This window comes from Lepisosteus oculatus, chromosome 27 (assembly GCF_040954835.1).
Source record: "Lepisosteus oculatus isolate fLepOcu1 chromosome 27, fLepOcu1.hap2, whole genome shotgun sequence".
NCBI classification, from domain to species: domain Eukaryota; kingdom Metazoa; phylum Chordata; class Actinopteri; order Semionotiformes; family Lepisosteidae; genus Lepisosteus; species Lepisosteus oculatus.
In genome coordinates this window covers 1297285-1314404 of record NC_090722.1, presented here as the reverse complement: position 1 = coordinate 1314404, position 17120 = coordinate 1297285, and the positions used below count along the sequence as shown (strand labels likewise).

General features: G+C 48.3%; 1 protein-coding gene across 5 annotated transcripts; it reads left to right on the top strand.

Moving 5' to 3' along the window:
• Positions 1 to 5145: 5145 nt before the first annotated feature.
• Positions 5146 to 15882, top strand: LOC138225234 (uncharacterized). 5 transcript variants are annotated; one of them, XM_069184743.1, is made up of 20 exons: positions 5146 to 5698; positions 6484 to 6581; positions 7500 to 7642; positions 7991 to 8125; positions 8339 to 8501; positions 8726 to 8824; positions 8988 to 9115; positions 9419 to 9565; positions 9975 to 10067; positions 10359 to 10481; positions 10593 to 10718; positions 11077 to 11199; positions 11555 to 11703; positions 11858 to 11978; positions 12631 to 12819; positions 13056 to 13205; positions 13511 to 13582; positions 13906 to 14002; positions 14507 to 14572; positions 15660 to 15882. In XM_069184743.1, exons 2-20 carry the CDS (start codon positions 6491 to 6493, stop codon positions 15740 to 15742), a joined length of 2298 nt encoding a protein of 765 aa, XP_069040844.1. In that variant the 5' UTR covers positions 5146 to 5698; positions 6484 to 6490; the 3' UTR covers positions 15743 to 15882. The 5 variants fall into 5 exon arrangements, with proteins under 5 accessions (XP_069040844.1, XP_069040840.1, XP_069040843.1 ...); XM_069184739.1 differs by having other exon boundaries at positions 5146 to 6077; XM_069184742.1 differs by having other exon boundaries at positions 5146 to 6077; positions 6348 to 6581.
• The last annotated feature ends 1238 nt before the right edge of the window (positions 15883 to 17120 follow it).

The following is a 17120-nucleotide window of genomic DNA, read 5'->3' as shown; positions in this document are numbered from 1 at the left end:
GAGCGCGCGGACCTGCGACTCAGCCAATTAGAAGTCGCGAGCAGCAGGGGGCGGGGCCTGAATGATGAACAATAGTACAGTAGGAATATTTTAGCTTAATTATTCACACAGTAATAACACAGGCGCCAGTGAAAATGCTTGTCAGATACACCTCAGTCCAGTATCCTTCCTTTCCTTAAAAGAGTTTTCAGTAACATGGCTGGGTAGCTTGTCCCACACTCCTACAATACTTTGTGTAAAGAACTCACTCCTGTCCTGACTGGTGAGTCATGTCCAGCTGTTTCCTGAAAGACGCCGCTGTTGGGCAGCTTGTTCCACACTCCAACAATAACATTTCCATGTACTGGGACAGTTTCTTGAGAGACTCCTGTATCTTCCTTTCCAGTTTTAACACGCCGGCAATTCATGTTTGTAGTGAAAGGCTCGTCCCATTCAGGGAGATTTGAGTTGTATTTGTTTCTCCTGGGAGCACTGTTCAGGATCCTATTTGAAATCTTCTTGCCTCATCTCTATTGATTTTAACACTTCATAAACTTTGTTAAATCGGACATGATTATGCTGAATCAGATGTTTTGTTCATTGATTGTTTTTTTGGTTTTATTGGAAAACGAGCACCATAATTAAAATAAATGGTAGGCAGTTTATTACCCCGTGTGCAATCAATACCTGTGATTTGAAATCAGGTATAGAATCAGGTCATTATGAGACGGCTGTGGAGAAGGCTAACTCTGCATTGAGGAAGAATTTTAGCATTTACCTTTTCTAAAGTTTAAAAGATAGTGACTAGTTGGCTTTGAAAAATGCCATATTTTTTTACTTTTTGATATTAATGCTACAATAGCAGAATGTCTAGCTCATTTCACACCTTTTATTTATATACTTCCTTTTGTCTGTATACAAGGTAAAATTGCTCCTTAAGAAGAATGTGAATGTTTGTAGAGATAAAACAACTCCTAATATGGAAACTTAGAATGCGCTTTCCTGTGTGAATCTGCTGGATAAAACTCATTGCATTTATCATCTCGGTGGAGAGGTTACTCACAGATCTGTATGAGAGGCTGCTCTCAGATCTGCATGGTTATATTCTCCCCATGCGCATGAATAAAGGACTCTGCTTGACCACACCTAACCTGTGTGAAGACATTTCTTCTACAATTTCTAAACTTTTCTTCAACAGCATTCAACACAAAATGAAGCCCCTGAGCTGTCAACCTCTGAGAGAATCCAGAAGGATCCAGAGTGCTTTCTGATATGTACAGCAGCTCAGAAAGGTTCCATTCACTGCAGGGCGGCTCAGTTGTTTTTCACTTCATCTAGAAAGCTGATTTGAAGTCTTATGTCTCCAGTCATATCAAAGCAGGTCTTTCATGGTCAGCCCACACTAGAACAGACGTTCCACCTCCACAAGCTTGAAGGTCTTTGCCTGAACCCCTACAGCACTGAGACGAAACTCACAAGTGAGGCCAGATAAGTAAATCGAGATCTGTGAGATCTACTCAGATCAGTAAATCCTGGCACAGTCCTGTATGAGCTCCAGATTGAACCTCAGGCACTCGTCTCTTAAATCTGGACTGGCACGCTAACGTTGAGAGAATCACTGGGATGTCTTGCTTAAGATGGACCTGATGCATGAGGTGATGGAGGGGTTCTCACCTGCAAGAACATGCCTGTAAACTACATTGACATTGTTAGGACCCCCAGCCCCAGTGGAACAGTGTCAGGCAGCGTGTGGGTGAGCAGTCCCCAGGAGTAGATCCTGGTGAGAATGACGGAACTAGTAGGGCGAGCAGTTCAGTCCCTCTGACCGGTACAATACCTTGGCTGAGTGTTTTCCTCCTGGAAGAATCTGGTGCAGCACAGCTCCTGTCCCTCTGTGTGTTATTGGTGCACAAATGATAAGAATCGTGTGAATGGGAAGAGCTCTTTTCAGCTGCCTCACATTTTCAGCAAGCGCTTCACAGGAAGGGTGGGGCCCAGTGCTGCCACCAGGGACTGGAGACCAGCCTGAGAGACACACAGCAGCCAAACGGGCACCAAGGGGAACGCGCCCACCCTTGCAATCAGTGCCAGTGAGAGTTTCCACACCCACACAGCCAGTGTCTCAGCTTGATGTCTCAGCTGAGGATGTTCATTATATCTGGAGGTGAGGACAGCTTCTCCACCAGAGTGTTTCCTCTCTCGGACCCCTGTCAAACAGCCCTGGAATTTGAGCTGTTAATTCAATGATTAGGTCAGTTTGGTTGTATAAAACACATTGGATTGTCACTAAATCTGATCCAAGATAGCTCAGATTGATGTTTCAAGAGCTCATTTTTGACATGAATCTGTTTCTTGCATGTGCACTAAACATTAATATGTCTCATGTCTCGTTAGCTGTGAGGAAAGACTGTAAATACTGTCTGCAGCACAGCTCCCTGGATACAGATACAAGTGAGTACTGTGTGCGTGGGTGTGGATGTATATTCACCTTTACTGTTCGAAATGCTGAAATGATTTTAAATTAAATACAGCTTTGTTGCCTCACAGTGCTGGGGCCCTGGGTTCTGTGTGGAGTTTGCATGTTCTCCCGGTGTTTGTGTGGGTTTCCTCAAAGTGCTCCATTCCCACCCCCCACCCCCCCACAGTCCTAAAATGTACAGGTAGGGTAACTGGCTTCTGGGAATATTCTCTGTGACATGTTTGAGTGTGTGCGTGTCTCTGTGTGTCTGTGAGTGTGTGTGTGAGAGTGTGTGTGTCTGTGATTGTGTGTTTGAGCGTGTGCGTGTCTGTGAGTGTGTGTTTGAGTGTGTGTGTGTCCGTGTCTGTGTTTGTGTGTGTCTGTGAGTGTGTTTGTTTTAGCGTGTGATTGATAGATACTTTATTGATCCCATGAGGGAAATTGCAGTGCAACAGCAGCTTTACACAGGCACAGTGTAACGAATGATACAATAATAATAATACAATACGTACAATACAATCAGTACAGTGTAGGTGCACTAAAAGAGTTACTCACAGTGTGGACACACAAAGAACAAACTAGAACAGAACAGTACCCAGAAAAATCATATAACACATATATGAATATAATTATAAATGTAAATATAGATATTAATATAAATGTATTGCACGGGTACCTGGCATATATTGCACAAAAAACGGTACATTGAAGGACCTGAGCCTCCTCAAGAAGTAAAGTCGGCTCTGGCCCTTCTTATGGAGGGCCTGGATGTTTTTAGACCATTCCAGTCTATCGTCCCAGGTACTTGTACGAGTCCACCATCTCCACGCCACTCCCATGGATGTAGACAGGAGTAGGTCTGACCTTGTTCCTCCTGAAATCTACCACCAGTGTGCGTGTCTGTGTTTGTGTTTGTGTGAGTCTGCCCTGCAGTGGACTAGTGTCATGTCCAGGGTGTATCCTGACAAGCGTCTTGCTTGCTGGGACAGGTTCAAGCTCCCTGTGACCCTAATTTGGATGAAGTGAAAATGGACAGATGTTTCCATAATCAGAGTTTCCTAAAATAACGGAACTGCAAGCTCTCTTACAACATTGATATAACAAACGATCAAGTTTCTCAGCCAGAATCTGGTCCCCAAAACTGATCAGGACAAAATCCACCTCCCTTTCGCTGCTTCTCTCTGTCTGTCTTTGTTCTTCCGTTTGGTGTTTTACTCCCCTTTTCAGGTGCTTAAAGGGCTGTAGATGTTCGATCGAAGAGCTAACTTGGAGTCTCAGCTGATCAGCTCAGCAAACGGCTCCATCGATACACTAAGAGCTCAGCAGGAATGAAAACCTGTGACCAGGGTCCCCACTCCTGTGTGTCTGCAGGATTTCAGTCCAGCTGGACTTTCAGTGACCTCAATTAGCTCATTATTGGCTTTATTGGACCAGTTTTACAGCTTCTTCCAGCTCTTCAGGAGCTGCTGCTTCGAAGACCCCTGGAAACCTCACCGACGCCCTTGGTATCCAGGAGCAGAACTGGGGCTGAGCTACAGCAGGGCCCACCAGAAGCAGGCCTGGAGAGCCTCACCTGCAGCTCACAGTGTGAGGCTGGCCTCAGCTTCACTCACGGTCTCCTTCGCTTTGTCTCCAGATGCTTTTGCAGGGACTGGATATCGGTCTGATAGTGTTTGCGGATCTCCAGCTACGTGTGACCGTCAGTGTGTCTGTTCTGGGCTTGAGGGCTTTGAGCCAGACCGAGGCCAAGGTAAGGAATCAGCCCAGCACACGGCTGCTCTGCTGCCAAACTCGAGTCACCACCTGTCCCACAGGAGACCCAGATCAGGACAGTCTGGGGGTGTCTCACAGAAACTGGGACCTAAACTGGCCACAATCTGGTTTCACCCCTGGGTTCTGGTAGGAGGTATTGCAGTGTCAGAACACTGACCAATAGATTCAAAAACAATTTCTTCCCCAGGGCAGTCCGCATCATAAACAGCTCAAATTAGCACCTGCACTTTAAGGTACTGCACTGTTTGCACTATGTCCTGTCTTGGGTGTGTTATAATGTCTATTGTCTAAATGTACTGTCCATGTCTGTTTGTTATTTCTTTTTCCTCCACTGTTACTGGGTACAGCTGAACGAGTAGGCATTCCAACACACTTGTTGTATATGGCCAATAAAACATCTTGAATCTTGAAAGTGACTGCCTGCAGGAAAGCTTACTTTGCCTGTTCAGCAGTAGATGAAACTGACGAGTTCTGACAGAAGTGCTTATTTTATGTGCAGCTGCTTTTTGATACTACTCTTCTGGTGAAATGAATGTACTTAAAATAAAAATTATCAGAGTTCAGTTGGTTTTAGAAGCAGAAGGAAAATGACCACTTGGAAGAAACACATGTTGCATATCCTGCTGTTAAACCTCCAGCCATTTGGGTTTCAGTCAAATGAGGAAAAAAACGATTCAACTTCAGTTCTTTTTCATTTCATCCAGAATGTCGTGGACAAGTTGTCATGAAGACAGGAAACAAGCTGTTTCACACAGAAATGGCTCCAGCTCATGGTGTATCTGACACGTATTTTCATATCCATCTGTTTTATTATTATATTAATAATATAAAATATTTCTACTGTATTCTTGTTCTTCATTCAGGCCCCGCCCCTTGCTGATAGCGGCTTCTGATTGGCTGAGTCGCAGGTCCGAGCGCTCGGCGTCTCCGCCTCCTCCGGCTCCGGCTCGCGGCTGCCCGCTCCGCTGAGGGCGCGAGAGGAGCGCAGCCGTTATTTGTGAGCGGCTGTGTGTCGGAGGAGCGATCGTCTCCCTGCGGCTGATCCCTGTGGAGGCGTGTGGGGCTCCTGAGGCGCGGCTCTCTCTGCCTCCTGTCACTGCGGAGAAGAGCCGAGGGCAGACCTGCAGCCCCGCTCCGCCGCTATGAGAACCAGCGGGTCTGCAGGACCGTCAGTCTCGGACCTCCTGCGGCCCAGCGACGGGTCTCTGCTGCTCCCGGCCGCAGGGCTTCACACACCGTGGCGCTGCTGCAGGGCGCTGCAAGACGAGCTGCTTCAAGACCAGATGTGTCGCTGCGGACTGGTTAGAGCACAAGGTCTGTGCGTGAGCGAGCGGAGTGACCATGAGGAGGAGCCGGAGAGCAGATCTGCAGGGCGAGTCTGGGTCACAGGAGGACTAATGAGCAGGCTGTGTCTGGGAGAGGTCTGGCAGGAGACTGGAGTGACAGTAGAAGCCCTGATGAGCGAGTCGTGTGAGAGAGGAGGGAGAGGCGAGTCTGGATGGAGGGAGGAAGGGGTGTCTGACGTCATATCGTGAGCAAGACGCTCCGCTCCGTGTTTTCTGAAACTTTCCGGCTGACACTTTGGAAATCAGACAATTAGTGCTTCTGTTGGTAGAGTTGGGAAAAATCAGAAAGCATATAAAATTGTAATTTTATAATTAAATATAGTGATTATAATGACTTATTAAACGTGAGCATGACGTCGACACATCGGGATTGTGACGCAACAGTTGCGGTCCGGGAAAGCGCTCCGGTGCTGCTGAGTCGCTCAGCGCTGATGCTCGTAGCGAAGAAAACACTTCAGCTCGACACGGCTTGTCAATATTCTCTGTCTTTTCACTGAAGATCCTGGTGGTTTACGGACGAGGTAGGGACCTGCCGAGGCTCCGTATCGCGGATCCGATTGTTCTTGTTTCTCCTGGGCAGATCGAGCGGTTATTGTGTTAACACGGTGTTCAGTCAGAGGGGGTTAAAAGCTCTTAACCTGCTGGAGTTTTATTAAAGCCCAGAGTGCAGATCTGAACAGGAATTCATTGCTGCTTCTGTTCCTGTCTCTGCTTTCACTGATGTGAAGAATTTGCTTGTGTTCTCAATATCCCGTGTCTGCCCTTCAGCCTGTTGGGTTGTATTCCAGTAGGACCAGCTGGTTAGAGAGAGTTCTGTGGTGTCTAGTGGGTCTGCACTGGCCTGTCAGCAGTACCTTGACTCCCAGTGTGTGAGAAGCGCCGCCCAGCTCCCTGCTTCACTGTGCTGTTCTACTGGCTGACTGACAGGTCCAAGATGAGCCCGAAGGAGTGCAGCTGTGAGCCCAGCAGGGTGAAGTGGCTCTCCTCCTGTGTGCAGCGCACAGGCTGCCAGTGCCCCGGGCCAGGTATGACACAGCTGGATCTAGACCAGTGCCCCCTGAAGCCAGTCCCCCCACACACTGACTCCTGGCTTCCCTTTCCACTGGGACTCCATCCCTGGGCTGACTGACCTGAGGGGCTCTTCGATGTCACCCTGCAGGTCTCCTCAGCTCGAGGCAGGGAAAGCAACAGCAGTCTCCTCATCTTTTCAACTAATAATGATTTGAGCAAAAATAAACAAGATATAAGCTAAAATAATAAGATATAAAATAATTTAGTATGAGAGTATTTTTAAGAAGACTAACATCCATGTAAGGTATGAAACCATTGAAAGTGTTGAAAATGAGTAACTCACAGTGGTTATGAAATGAGCTGTGTCTGAGTGATGTACTGCAATTATTCTTTCATTTACATTTAATTGTAACTTTGGGAAAAGCAAATGTATATTGATGAAGATCTGTCCAAGTCCTTTTGACTGGGTGTGAGAGACGCTGAATTAGAGGCTCTAATCCCCTTAGAGCAGCAGAAGGAGGTTCTCCACCTGGGAGCAGAGCTGCTGCCTGATTCTTCTTCAACACTGAGATCCTCTGTTTGCGGAGGAGCAGCTGCTAACAGGACTGATGTGACCCACAGAGCAGCTCTGTTTGTGGGCTCTTCAGGGTTCAGAAGTGTCAGTGGCTGCAGCTGTTATTCAGGACCACGAAAACAAAACCCTGCACTCTGAAGCCTCCTGCCCTTAGAGCAGATCTGTATTCCTCTCTGGGGTGAAAGAGTCCCAGCTTTTACGGGCTGTGCATCAAAAATCATTTTGATCTCTATAATTCTCAGACATGTGTCAGCAGGGTTTTAGGTCCCTCAGACAACAGGTCAGTTTAAGAGTTTTCTCCCTAGAAGTCTGTGCTGCGGCGACACCAGTGTTTCCCCTGTCTGTGTGTTTGCTGTAGATGAGGTCCTGGCTGTTCTGGAGGGAATGAGCAGCTCTGATGAGGAATCTGGGAAGCTCCTGATAGAAGAGCTGCTCTCCCTCCTGCAGAGGAACACCAAGGGGACACTGCCAGTCATCCTGGGATTCCTCGAGAGCCCCCAGGTAACATGAAGGAGCTCCCTACACACCTCCTGATATAGTCGTTGCAAACGCACTAATCAGGAGCCCAGTGTGCTCCAAGATACTGTCTCTGCTTTTTCTTACAACTATAAGTCAGAATGTAAGCCCTAACGTGTTGTCATCTTGACAGATGTGCTTGAGTGGAAGGCTGGGGTTTCTCTGTGTGTTTCCACTCCCTCGTGTGGTGAGCTGGGGTGGTTCTGCTGTTTCACCCTCAGTGCCCGTTGGCCAGGCTGACTGGCCCTGAAGGAGAAGCCTTTGAACAGACACTCTTGGTGCTGTGATGAGAGCAGCAGTCTCACCCCTGGCTTTGGTTCTTCCCTGCTCTAGGTGACAACTGCCCATCGCTCTGCTGTCCTCCAGGCAGTGGAGAAGCTGCTGCGCAAAACATCTGCGCAGCATCTGGATGAGTCCTTGGCCAAGAGCACCGTCTCGATGGCCTTGAATGAGATGACGATGTCACCGGTATGTAAATCCCTTTAATTTCAATCTATCGAACTGTTGTCTTGCTGCAGTGCTGTGGTCTGTTTCCTTGCCTGTAGCACACATTGTTACATCTAATGGTAACAAATCGTTGTATGTTAACTTGTGTGCTCATTGGCTTGATCCAAGCTGCAGCTTCAACTCCAATACTATCGACTCCCAAGTCACTCTGATCTCTTTTTACTGTTGTTTCAGAAATGGCTGCCTGACTGGCAACAGCCAGCCAGCAACATAGTCATTTGTGTGGTGAGAGACCACTACGACAGTACCATGGATATGGTACTGTCCTTCTTCCAGCCCGGAGTGCTCCCTCACCACACGCTGCTGAATGCTGTAGGAGATATCTCCCGCAACTGCAGTAAGTTCTGTGCTGCTAATGGGGTGTGATCTGCACAGATATATTCCAGATTTTTTACTGTGTTGTATTTCAAACTTCATGATACTGCTCGTATCTGTCCATTCAAGCCCTGATACATGAGCTTATTATGAAGGCTCAGTGTTTGTTACTCATGCCGCTTCTGACTCTCTAGTGTTATCATGAGCCTTGGTCCCTACCCAGTGTGAAATGTGTTTTCTTTGAAGGTCGTGACATAGCAAGGGATATAGTGAGACTGCTGGACCTGCTGGTGCCTGTTCTTCCCCTTGCTGTGACTAATAAAATGAAGGCAATGATGGCTTTTGGTAAGTGTGCAAGCTGTCTCATTTAGGGGGACAGTTGTTATCAATGCTTGGTTCCACTGGCAATCCACTGATAAGGCCTGTTCAGACCGCTTCCCACTGAGCTACAGGACTGCTTTGATGTAGCTGAGGAGTGTAGCAGGCTGTTCCTCTCTTGTGTTGTCAGCATTGGAAGGCCTGTATGAGAGCTGGGCAAAATTCCAGGGTCCCGGGCAGTGTGTTCAGGACTGTTCAAGCCAGGTCATCATAAGTTTTGATGTAGTGCACAGATGGCTGCCATCTTCTGAGCCAAAGGTATGGGATCTTTAATCCAGTGTAGGTTATTTGACATCTTATTAATCATCCTGAATTCTCAGATGTTCTGGAGGAAAGAATGGACTTGAATGCCAAGAAAAGATGTGTCCATGCAGGTATTAGGGAAGGGTATCAGGGTCTAGGGTTCAGATCACAGTAAGCAAAGTTGAATAGGGTGTACTTATGAAGCAGGTTTTATTCATTGCTTAAAGCTGTTCTAACTGTCTGCGGTTTTAGACAAGTTTGCTTTCCTGTGACTGTATCCTTTCCTTGAGGATGATGGTGTTTGTGTTTTGTCTGAAGGTGACGGAGGCCATTGTCTTGGCCCTGGCAGCTATGTGCTGCCTGCTCCCTGAGGAGAAGTTTCAGAGTGAGCTGCCAGCAGTTTTACAGGCCTTCCAGCCACTGTATGCAGCTGAGCTGGACATCAGCTACTCCAGAATCAACAAGGTAGGCCTGTGACCGACAATGGGCCTTTAGGTGTACAGGTTGTGGATTGCGAGGTCCGTTTCTTTTAGAAAATGGATTTTGATTCCTTAAATTGTAGATCGAAACAATCACTAGTAGCACTTTCCCAGTGTCCCTTTGTCCACAAGCTCCAGTGATGTGCTGGTGAGGCCCAGTGCAGAAGAGGATTATGGTCTGTGGTGCCCCATGTGATTGTGGAAGGGTGTGAACAAGATGGATCTGCCAGGGGTAGAGTCCAGGGGAGGCGTTATCCTGCTCTGTCAGATTTTTGTGTGTGATCAAACTACCAAAATCCTAATGCTAATGTGTTATTGCATACACTGAGAGAGTGAGGCCTCTTGATGAAGCAGCAGTGCCTCTCCAGATTGACTCCAACGTGCTCTTCTTTCAGAGTCTGAGTGTGCTTGTGGGGGCAGCAGTGCCGAAGGCCAGACCAGTGCTGGAATCCCAGCTGGAGCAGCTGCTGACCATGGTCCACGCCCAGGTAATGGGGACAGCAGCCCGCTCACCTGCACAGAGAGACGTTACAGTAGTGAAGCCCTCAGGAGCCTCATCAATGACAGCAGCTCAGTGCTGTGATCTACCCCTCTCCACAGCTCATGGCAACACAGAAGTGCCGTGTATCTGACTGCTGAAGCCCTTATTCATTCAGTTGAACGGATATTGATGACTCGGCTCATTTTATCATGGCATTAGAACAGCAGTCCATGAGAGAGTGTGCATGATGCCCTTGTGGGTGTTGTAAGAGTGCTCTGATGCCTGTCTGGTGTCCCAGGATCTGGCAGTGCTGATGGGGCTGTGTGCCAGTGTGCACCTGGATGTGGTGCTGTCTGTGCTGAAGAGACTGGAGACCCAGCTGACTGACCCAGCCTTCCTCTGCAATGAGCAGGGCTCTAGGGTAGGTGTACTGCATCAGAGTCCTGACAGACAAACAGAAGCTGCTCTTAATGTCAGCTTCTACCTACAAGTTTCAGCACCTTGATCTGGATTGTCATGCTTGTTACTGCAGAGTGATTTCACCTGTGCCCTGATTCTGTGCTATGGGCACGTTGCACTTAAAGCACCTGCAGAGGATCTACTGCAGAGAATGGACACTGACTTTATGGAGAGACTGAGACACCATGTCACCACTAAGGTAGGCAACATGTCCTCCTTTAAGAACAAGAGACCTGACAGAGAGAACCTCACAGCTCCTGTCTGAAGAGTGTATTCAACCACTGCTACATTGTGTAATGTGCATCTCTAACGCAGGGAGGTATTCGTAACAACTCTCAGGAATCAGTTCTTCCTTATTTGTTCTGCTACTTTCCTGCAGTGTCTGGGTAGACATTGTTAATTATACTTCAACCTGATTGGATTGTTCTGGGGAGGAGGACACAGGGATACAGTGTCCAGGCTGTCCAGGCTGTGAGTGTCCATCAGAGTCCAGGGCTGGTGGAGGTGAGGTGGCGTCTGGGCTGTCAGTGAGTGAGCTGCTGTGTGTCCCCCTGCAGGAGCCCAGTGTCAGACTGAGCCTGTGCCGCAGTGTGGGCATGATGGCACAGGCAGTGCGCAGCGCCAGTCCCTCCGGAGCTCCCAGCTTCCCTGCCAAGGCCGAGCTCCTGGCGACAATGATGGTCAGTGTGTCTGACGCAGCCGCCTGTCTGCTGTTTTCCTACAAGGATGCTCTGGACAAGCTGTATCCTGTCACTGTGAATCGGAGAACAGATAGTTTTTGAGAAGTGATTGGACGGGAAACTGTTTTGCTATTGATCAATACAGTTGTGTTTTTAGCTTTTTGGAAACATTGCTCCAGAAGTATTCAGAAAAATGACTCCTTTGTTCACACCTAGTGACAAGATCCTGTGTCCTGTCTCTGAAGACAGCACTGAGAACTGCAACAAAGGGGCAGTAGTGGACAACTTCAACAGTCAGTGTAACAGAGCTCATGTGATCTGTCTGAGATTGACCTGCTGTTCTTGTTCCCTGTAGGCTCTTGACCTGCTGCAATTCTTCGGCAGTAGTTATACTCTGGATGACAGCTTGGAAGAGAGTTTGAGGGAGGGGATATTATATCTGGCTGCAGAGGACCTCAGACAGACCATCCAGTCCCTAGTGACCCTCATTTCTCCCTCTGAGAGGTAGAGCACAATTCTAACAGTGAGAAGCTCTTTGCAATGATAAAAGCATCACAACAACAGCACTGTGTTGTGGCGTCAGTGTTTGTGTATTTTAGCTCTGAGAATGAGTTTGAATGCAGAGCCCTGCACTGACAGCTGGGGATGTATTTTACAGCTCACTCTCGGAGGTGTGGCAGGTCCTCAGTACCAGCCAGGTGGTCTCGGAGACCGTGAAGGACCTGGCTGATCATCTCGGCCTGATGAGGGAGATGAAGGTGGATGATCCAGAACTGGATGTAAGTGACTATAGAGCCAATCTGCTGGTGTTTCTAACTGAGCAGAGGACAGATAGTTAGACAGCTGACAGCTACAGCACGGAGGTACTGTCTCCCTGTAATATGTCGCTGCCCAAGAGCAGGCAGAGAGACACCAGAAAACAGGCAAGCGGCTGTGTGAACAAACAGCTCCCTGTTTGCAGCACAGGGACAGGCTGGTGAGCACAGAAAAGCGTGGTGCAGACCAGCAGCCCAAAGCCACGTCCAGAACAGGCCAGATCAAAGCTGGGTGAACACAGAGGCTCAGCACACAGCAAACTCCAAACTCAGAGCTGATGGTAATAAGCACAGTCTGTAAACAGACAGACACAGCACACAAGCACAAGAGGGTAATCTAGACAACAAAGGCAGGGTGAAGCTAGGGGCCAGTATCCGAGGAGCAAAGTCGGAAGACAGGGAGAAGCTTGAGACTTTTGGCCGAGTTCCTGAGCGCTGCCAGACCAAGGGCTTGTGTAGCTTGAACCACCTGAGTCAGGCGTGGTGGACTGGCTAGCACGTCAATTTTAGCTGTCCCTTCTGCTGACCAGCAGCGACCAGCATGACCCTCCCTCAGTGTAACCCTTGTCCCAGCAGTACTGGGAATGAAGGCCGACTGGTGTCCTCCTGTCTTCAGATCCACAGACACACAGAGGAGCAGCTGGCAGCTCAGAGCTCAGTCCTGACAGAGCAGAAGACCCCAGCTGAGCCAGTTGTTCTGCGGGCTCTACTGGGCTTGATCACTGTCCTGTCCATCGCGGACAAGAGTCAAGCCAAAGCACTGGTGCCCTTTGTGTACTGTAGAGCCAGGCCCTGCTTGGAAAGTGTAAGTTTTTTAAGATGTTCTTTATTCAAATATTGTGTCATTTGTTTTTGTCTTTTAAATTTAAATATAACGTTTGTAATTGTAATCAATTGGATATCCATGATTACAGTGTTTGTTCTTTGAGCTACTGAGCTACAGTGAGGTCAGACTCCAGCCCTGAGAGGAGAAAATAAGTGGTGACAGTTTGTGCGTGTCTGTGTGTAAAGTTTCCCTCTTGTCCTGTGTCTGTGTTACAGGAGAGCCCGGAGGTCCGCAGAGTCACAGTGGTTCTGCTGGGGCAGCTGGTCAGGCTGGGCTCTGGGAAAGCCCGGCTCAACAAAGAGGTCCACAGCTCCCTGGTCAGCGTGCTGCTGAACCTGACTGACCCCAGCCCAGAGGTCATCCAGGTAAAGACACAGAGCTGCCGCTGGCTGGGCTGAGCCTGTGGGACTATGGGTCTTCTCGCGTCCTTCTTTGATATTGATACTTGTCACCTATCCAGTGTTTGACCAGCTTTGCAATTGCTGAAGAAAAAAAACCCTACAGTCAGTACGAACTTGTAGCCTGTAAATCTAAACATTCAGAGGGTTACTATCAAGGATGTGTCAAAGGGTTTCAGGGCTGGCTTCTATTTTGTGACATTTGTGTAGTTTCTGTTTAATTTGGGCTCTGTTTCAAGATAAACTGGTTTTGACAATGTGGATTTCCCCAGGCCTGCTGGACAGTCCTACAGCACTTCACCCTGGAATGTGTGCTGTCCATGAAGGAGATGTGCAGGATCCTGGTGAGTGAGGTTCTCCTGGGGCTGGCTTCTGGGCTGCTGGTGAGAGAGGGGAGCACACCCTGCTTTTGGGACACAAACACACGAAGACTTGTGTCAGATTTAGGAAATATATTTGTGCTAAACCAGGCTTACACTGAGCACTAATTACAGTGAGTAGCAGTTTATATCCAGATTATAATCACAGTAGTGCTGATGAGTTCATACACTCTCATTAGATGGATTAGAGGTGTTTATGTGTAATGGAGGGCTGTCTCTCACATGGGGGCTCCTGTACAGTAGTAGCGTGCTGTCTCACACTGCCCTGCAATATTCCCTGTGTCCAGATAACGAGTGGGCAGTTCAGCCTGGCCCAGAGGCTTGCACTCCAGGGTGCACAGAGCAGAAGGGCCTGGGTTCGGGAAAGTGCTGCCATCTTCATTGGTAAGAGCTCAGTGACAATGAGAAGAGTGATTGAGGCTCAGTGTAGAGATGATGCTCCACTGGTAAAAGTGAGTTGTGCTGTGGTTAGTGATGAGGGTATTGCCGGGATGGGAATTCAAGCATTAAAACGCTACTCTGTAGGTTTTCCTTGAAACAGGTTTGAGTCTGAAGGTGTTTGATCACTGGGGTTTTCTCAAAGGACTCAGGCTCTGATATGTCACACTAGTAAAAGGCCTCTAGTAAGAAGGCTCTAGTATGTCTAGCTACAGTAGTCTCATTTCGGCAGCAGGACACTGGGCACCACTTTCAGCCTCGTCTGTCTAGTGTTTGAAATGCATTTTTCTGTCAGTAATGAGGCAGGTTAATCAGACTTACCAATGTCACCAGGAAACACATTTCCATGAGCTGCTCTCCATTCAGAGTGTTGGCAGTGTGCGCTGGTGCAGTATCCTGTGTGGTGCTGTGTGTGCAGGAGCTCTGCTGTTCAACCCCTCTGTGTTTCAGGCCTCCAAGTGCAGCAGCTGCAGAGGAGACTCTGCTCTTGTTTCGCTCTGAGAAGAGCTCAGCGAGGTAACGATGCTTGTGTTTTGTGTCCAGTATGTTGACCAGTTGTTCTTGTACAGTATATTATAATTAATAATAATAATTGCTTACATTTATATAGCACTTTTCTGGACACTCCACTGAAAGTGCTTTACAGGTAATGGGGATCCCCTCCACCACCACCAATGTGCAGCCCCACCTGGATGATGCGACGGCAGCCATAGTGCGCCAGAACGCTCACCACACATCAGCTATCAGTGGGGAGGAGAGCAGGGTGATAAAGCCAATTCATAGATGGGGATTATTAGGAGGCCACGATTGGTAAGGGCCAATGGGAAATTTGGCCAGGGCGCTGGGGTTACACCCCTACTCTTTTCGAGAAACACCCTGGTTTTTTTTATGACCACAGAGAGTCAGGACCTCGGTTTGACGTCTCATCTTAATGAGCGCACCTGTTTACAGTATAGTGTCCCCGTCACTATACTGGGGCATTAGGACCTACATGGACCACAGGGTGAGCGCCCCCTGCTGGCCCCACTAACACCTCTTCCAGCAGCAACCTTAGTTTTTCCCAGGAGGTCTCCCATCCAGTTACTGGCCAGGCTCACACCTGCTTAGCTTCAGTGGCTTAGTATTTAGTATTTTAGTATTTTAGAGTCTGTTTAACCAGAAATTCTGGCTGTAGCCTCTCACACCATAGATACCCAGTGTACAGAGTTTTGAGAAGTTCAGAGCATGGAGATGAAAAATGTATAGTTGGCCTGTTTAGCAGGTTTTTGTGGAATTGCACATCTGTAGTTGCTCTGCTTTATTTTATTCTTTTTAGAGACTTGTGCGGTCTGTGAATTACAGTGTGGCCGTTTCTTCCAGCTTCATAGTTTGACATTTTTGACTACTGTTCCTTCTGACAGTGAAGAGAACACAGATGTCACACAGAAAGGATCTCACACTCCTTCTTTAACCCCACTGCATGAGGTCCAGACCTGCTGCTCTTCACAGTGTCTCCTAACTCACACCTGCTGGGCAAGAGCTGGATCAGCACTGCAGCTGTGTGTCAGGAGCTGAGCAGGACTGCAGGACCCCGAGTAACAGCCTCGTCTCTTTCCTCCCGCAGCCCTGAGGATCCTGCTGCAGGACCCAGAGCCGCAGGTGCGGGAGAGGGCTGCTGAAGCCATGGGGCTCTTCACCCGGCCCTGAGCAGCACTCTGGAGTCGGGGCGCCCCTCCCCAGCCACTGCAGAGACACCTGGGCGCCCCAGCTCAGTCTGGACCAGACAGCACACCTCTCTCCCACACACACACATTTGTGTTTAAATAAATTACACAGCATGTACAGAAGCTGGTTTTCATTCCAGAATGTATGAATGGTGCTGAACCAACACTGAAGTGTATGAAGCGCTTTTCTGTCTTCAGTCTGCAAGTGTTCAGACAGGAGAAGCTGGAAACAAGCTGTTTCACACAGAAGTACAGAATACAGAGCAGTGAAGTGCAGGAGAGAGACAGAGGGGCGCAGGAGAGCTCAGGTGATTCAGCTTCAGCCCAAACCGGCGAGTCTGTCCACCCATCAGTCCGCTGACCTCCTGCGGCACAGCGGCAGGTCTCTGGCTCTCCTGGCCCACAGGGATTTCTCACACCGCCGCCCTGCTGCAGTGTGCTGGGAGTCGAGCTGCTCTGAAAGTGCAATGTGCTTTTACAGATTGTTGAGAGCACGAGGTCTGTGTGTGAGGGAATGAAGCAGGAACATTATAATGCACAGTATAGCAGACAGATCTGTCTGTTGCAAATCTAGATCATTCTTTCATACAATTGGTGCAGCAAATGAACATGAATTGTCTTGGTTTGGTTTGGTTGGAGATTTTTATGATCAGGAAAAGCCACGGTGATGGTGTAGCGTGAAAGACAAAGCAGCAGGTCTGTGGAAAGTGGGAGGAAGCTGCAGTCTGAAGTGATCGTGGGGAGGTCATGTCATAAAGAAGAAGCGCTGCTCTGTGTCTTCACACACTTTCCAACTGACACTGGAAATAAGAGAACCATTTGCTTGTGGGGAGAGCAGGAAGAATACTAAGTTGTATAATAACTTTCAATCAATTAATAATATTAATGATTGTAATCACTGATTATGCGCATGTGTCACGTAGTGGCAGCAGGATTGTGACGTAACATTCGGCAGTCAGGAGCGCGTTCCAATTTTACTGACTTAAAGAGCTCAAGTACGAAGCAAAGAAAACATCTCACCTTCTGAGCTTCTTTTTCCACTGCGGATTCAAGAGTCATAGCTGTTTACTGCACTAGGCAGGGACGTGCTGAGGCTCGGTCACACAGATCGGATTGTTCTAGTGTTGTTTCTCCTGGGCAGATCGAGTTATTACTGTGTGAACATGACTGTCTGAGCAGGAAGGAGTTCAAGCCTCTTAACTTATGGGTGGTTTGTATTCAGTAGAAGACTATGTACAGAGTGCAGATCTCAGGAGAAATGAATTGTCGCTTCTGTTCATGAAGTGCAGGACTTCCTTGCGTCTTTCATTTCCCCATTCTGCCAGTTAGCAGAGGTGGATTGTATTCCAGTACAAGAAGTT

Bases quoted from the DNA above. Each gene is read 5' to 3' on its own strand.
- LOC138225234 (XM_069184743.1), top strand. From the start codon at position 6,491: ATGAGCCCGAAGGAGTGCAGCTGTGAGCCCAGCAGGGTGAAGTGGCTC. The intron at 9,566-9,974 runs GTAGGCCTGTGA...CTCTTCTTTCAG, and splicing joins GCTACTCCAGAATCAACAAG to AGTCTGAGTGTGCTTGTGGG. The intron at 13,583-13,905 runs GTGAGTGAGGTT...CCCTGTGTCCAG, and splicing joins AGGAGATGTGCAGGATCCTG to ATAACGAGTGGGCAGTTCAG.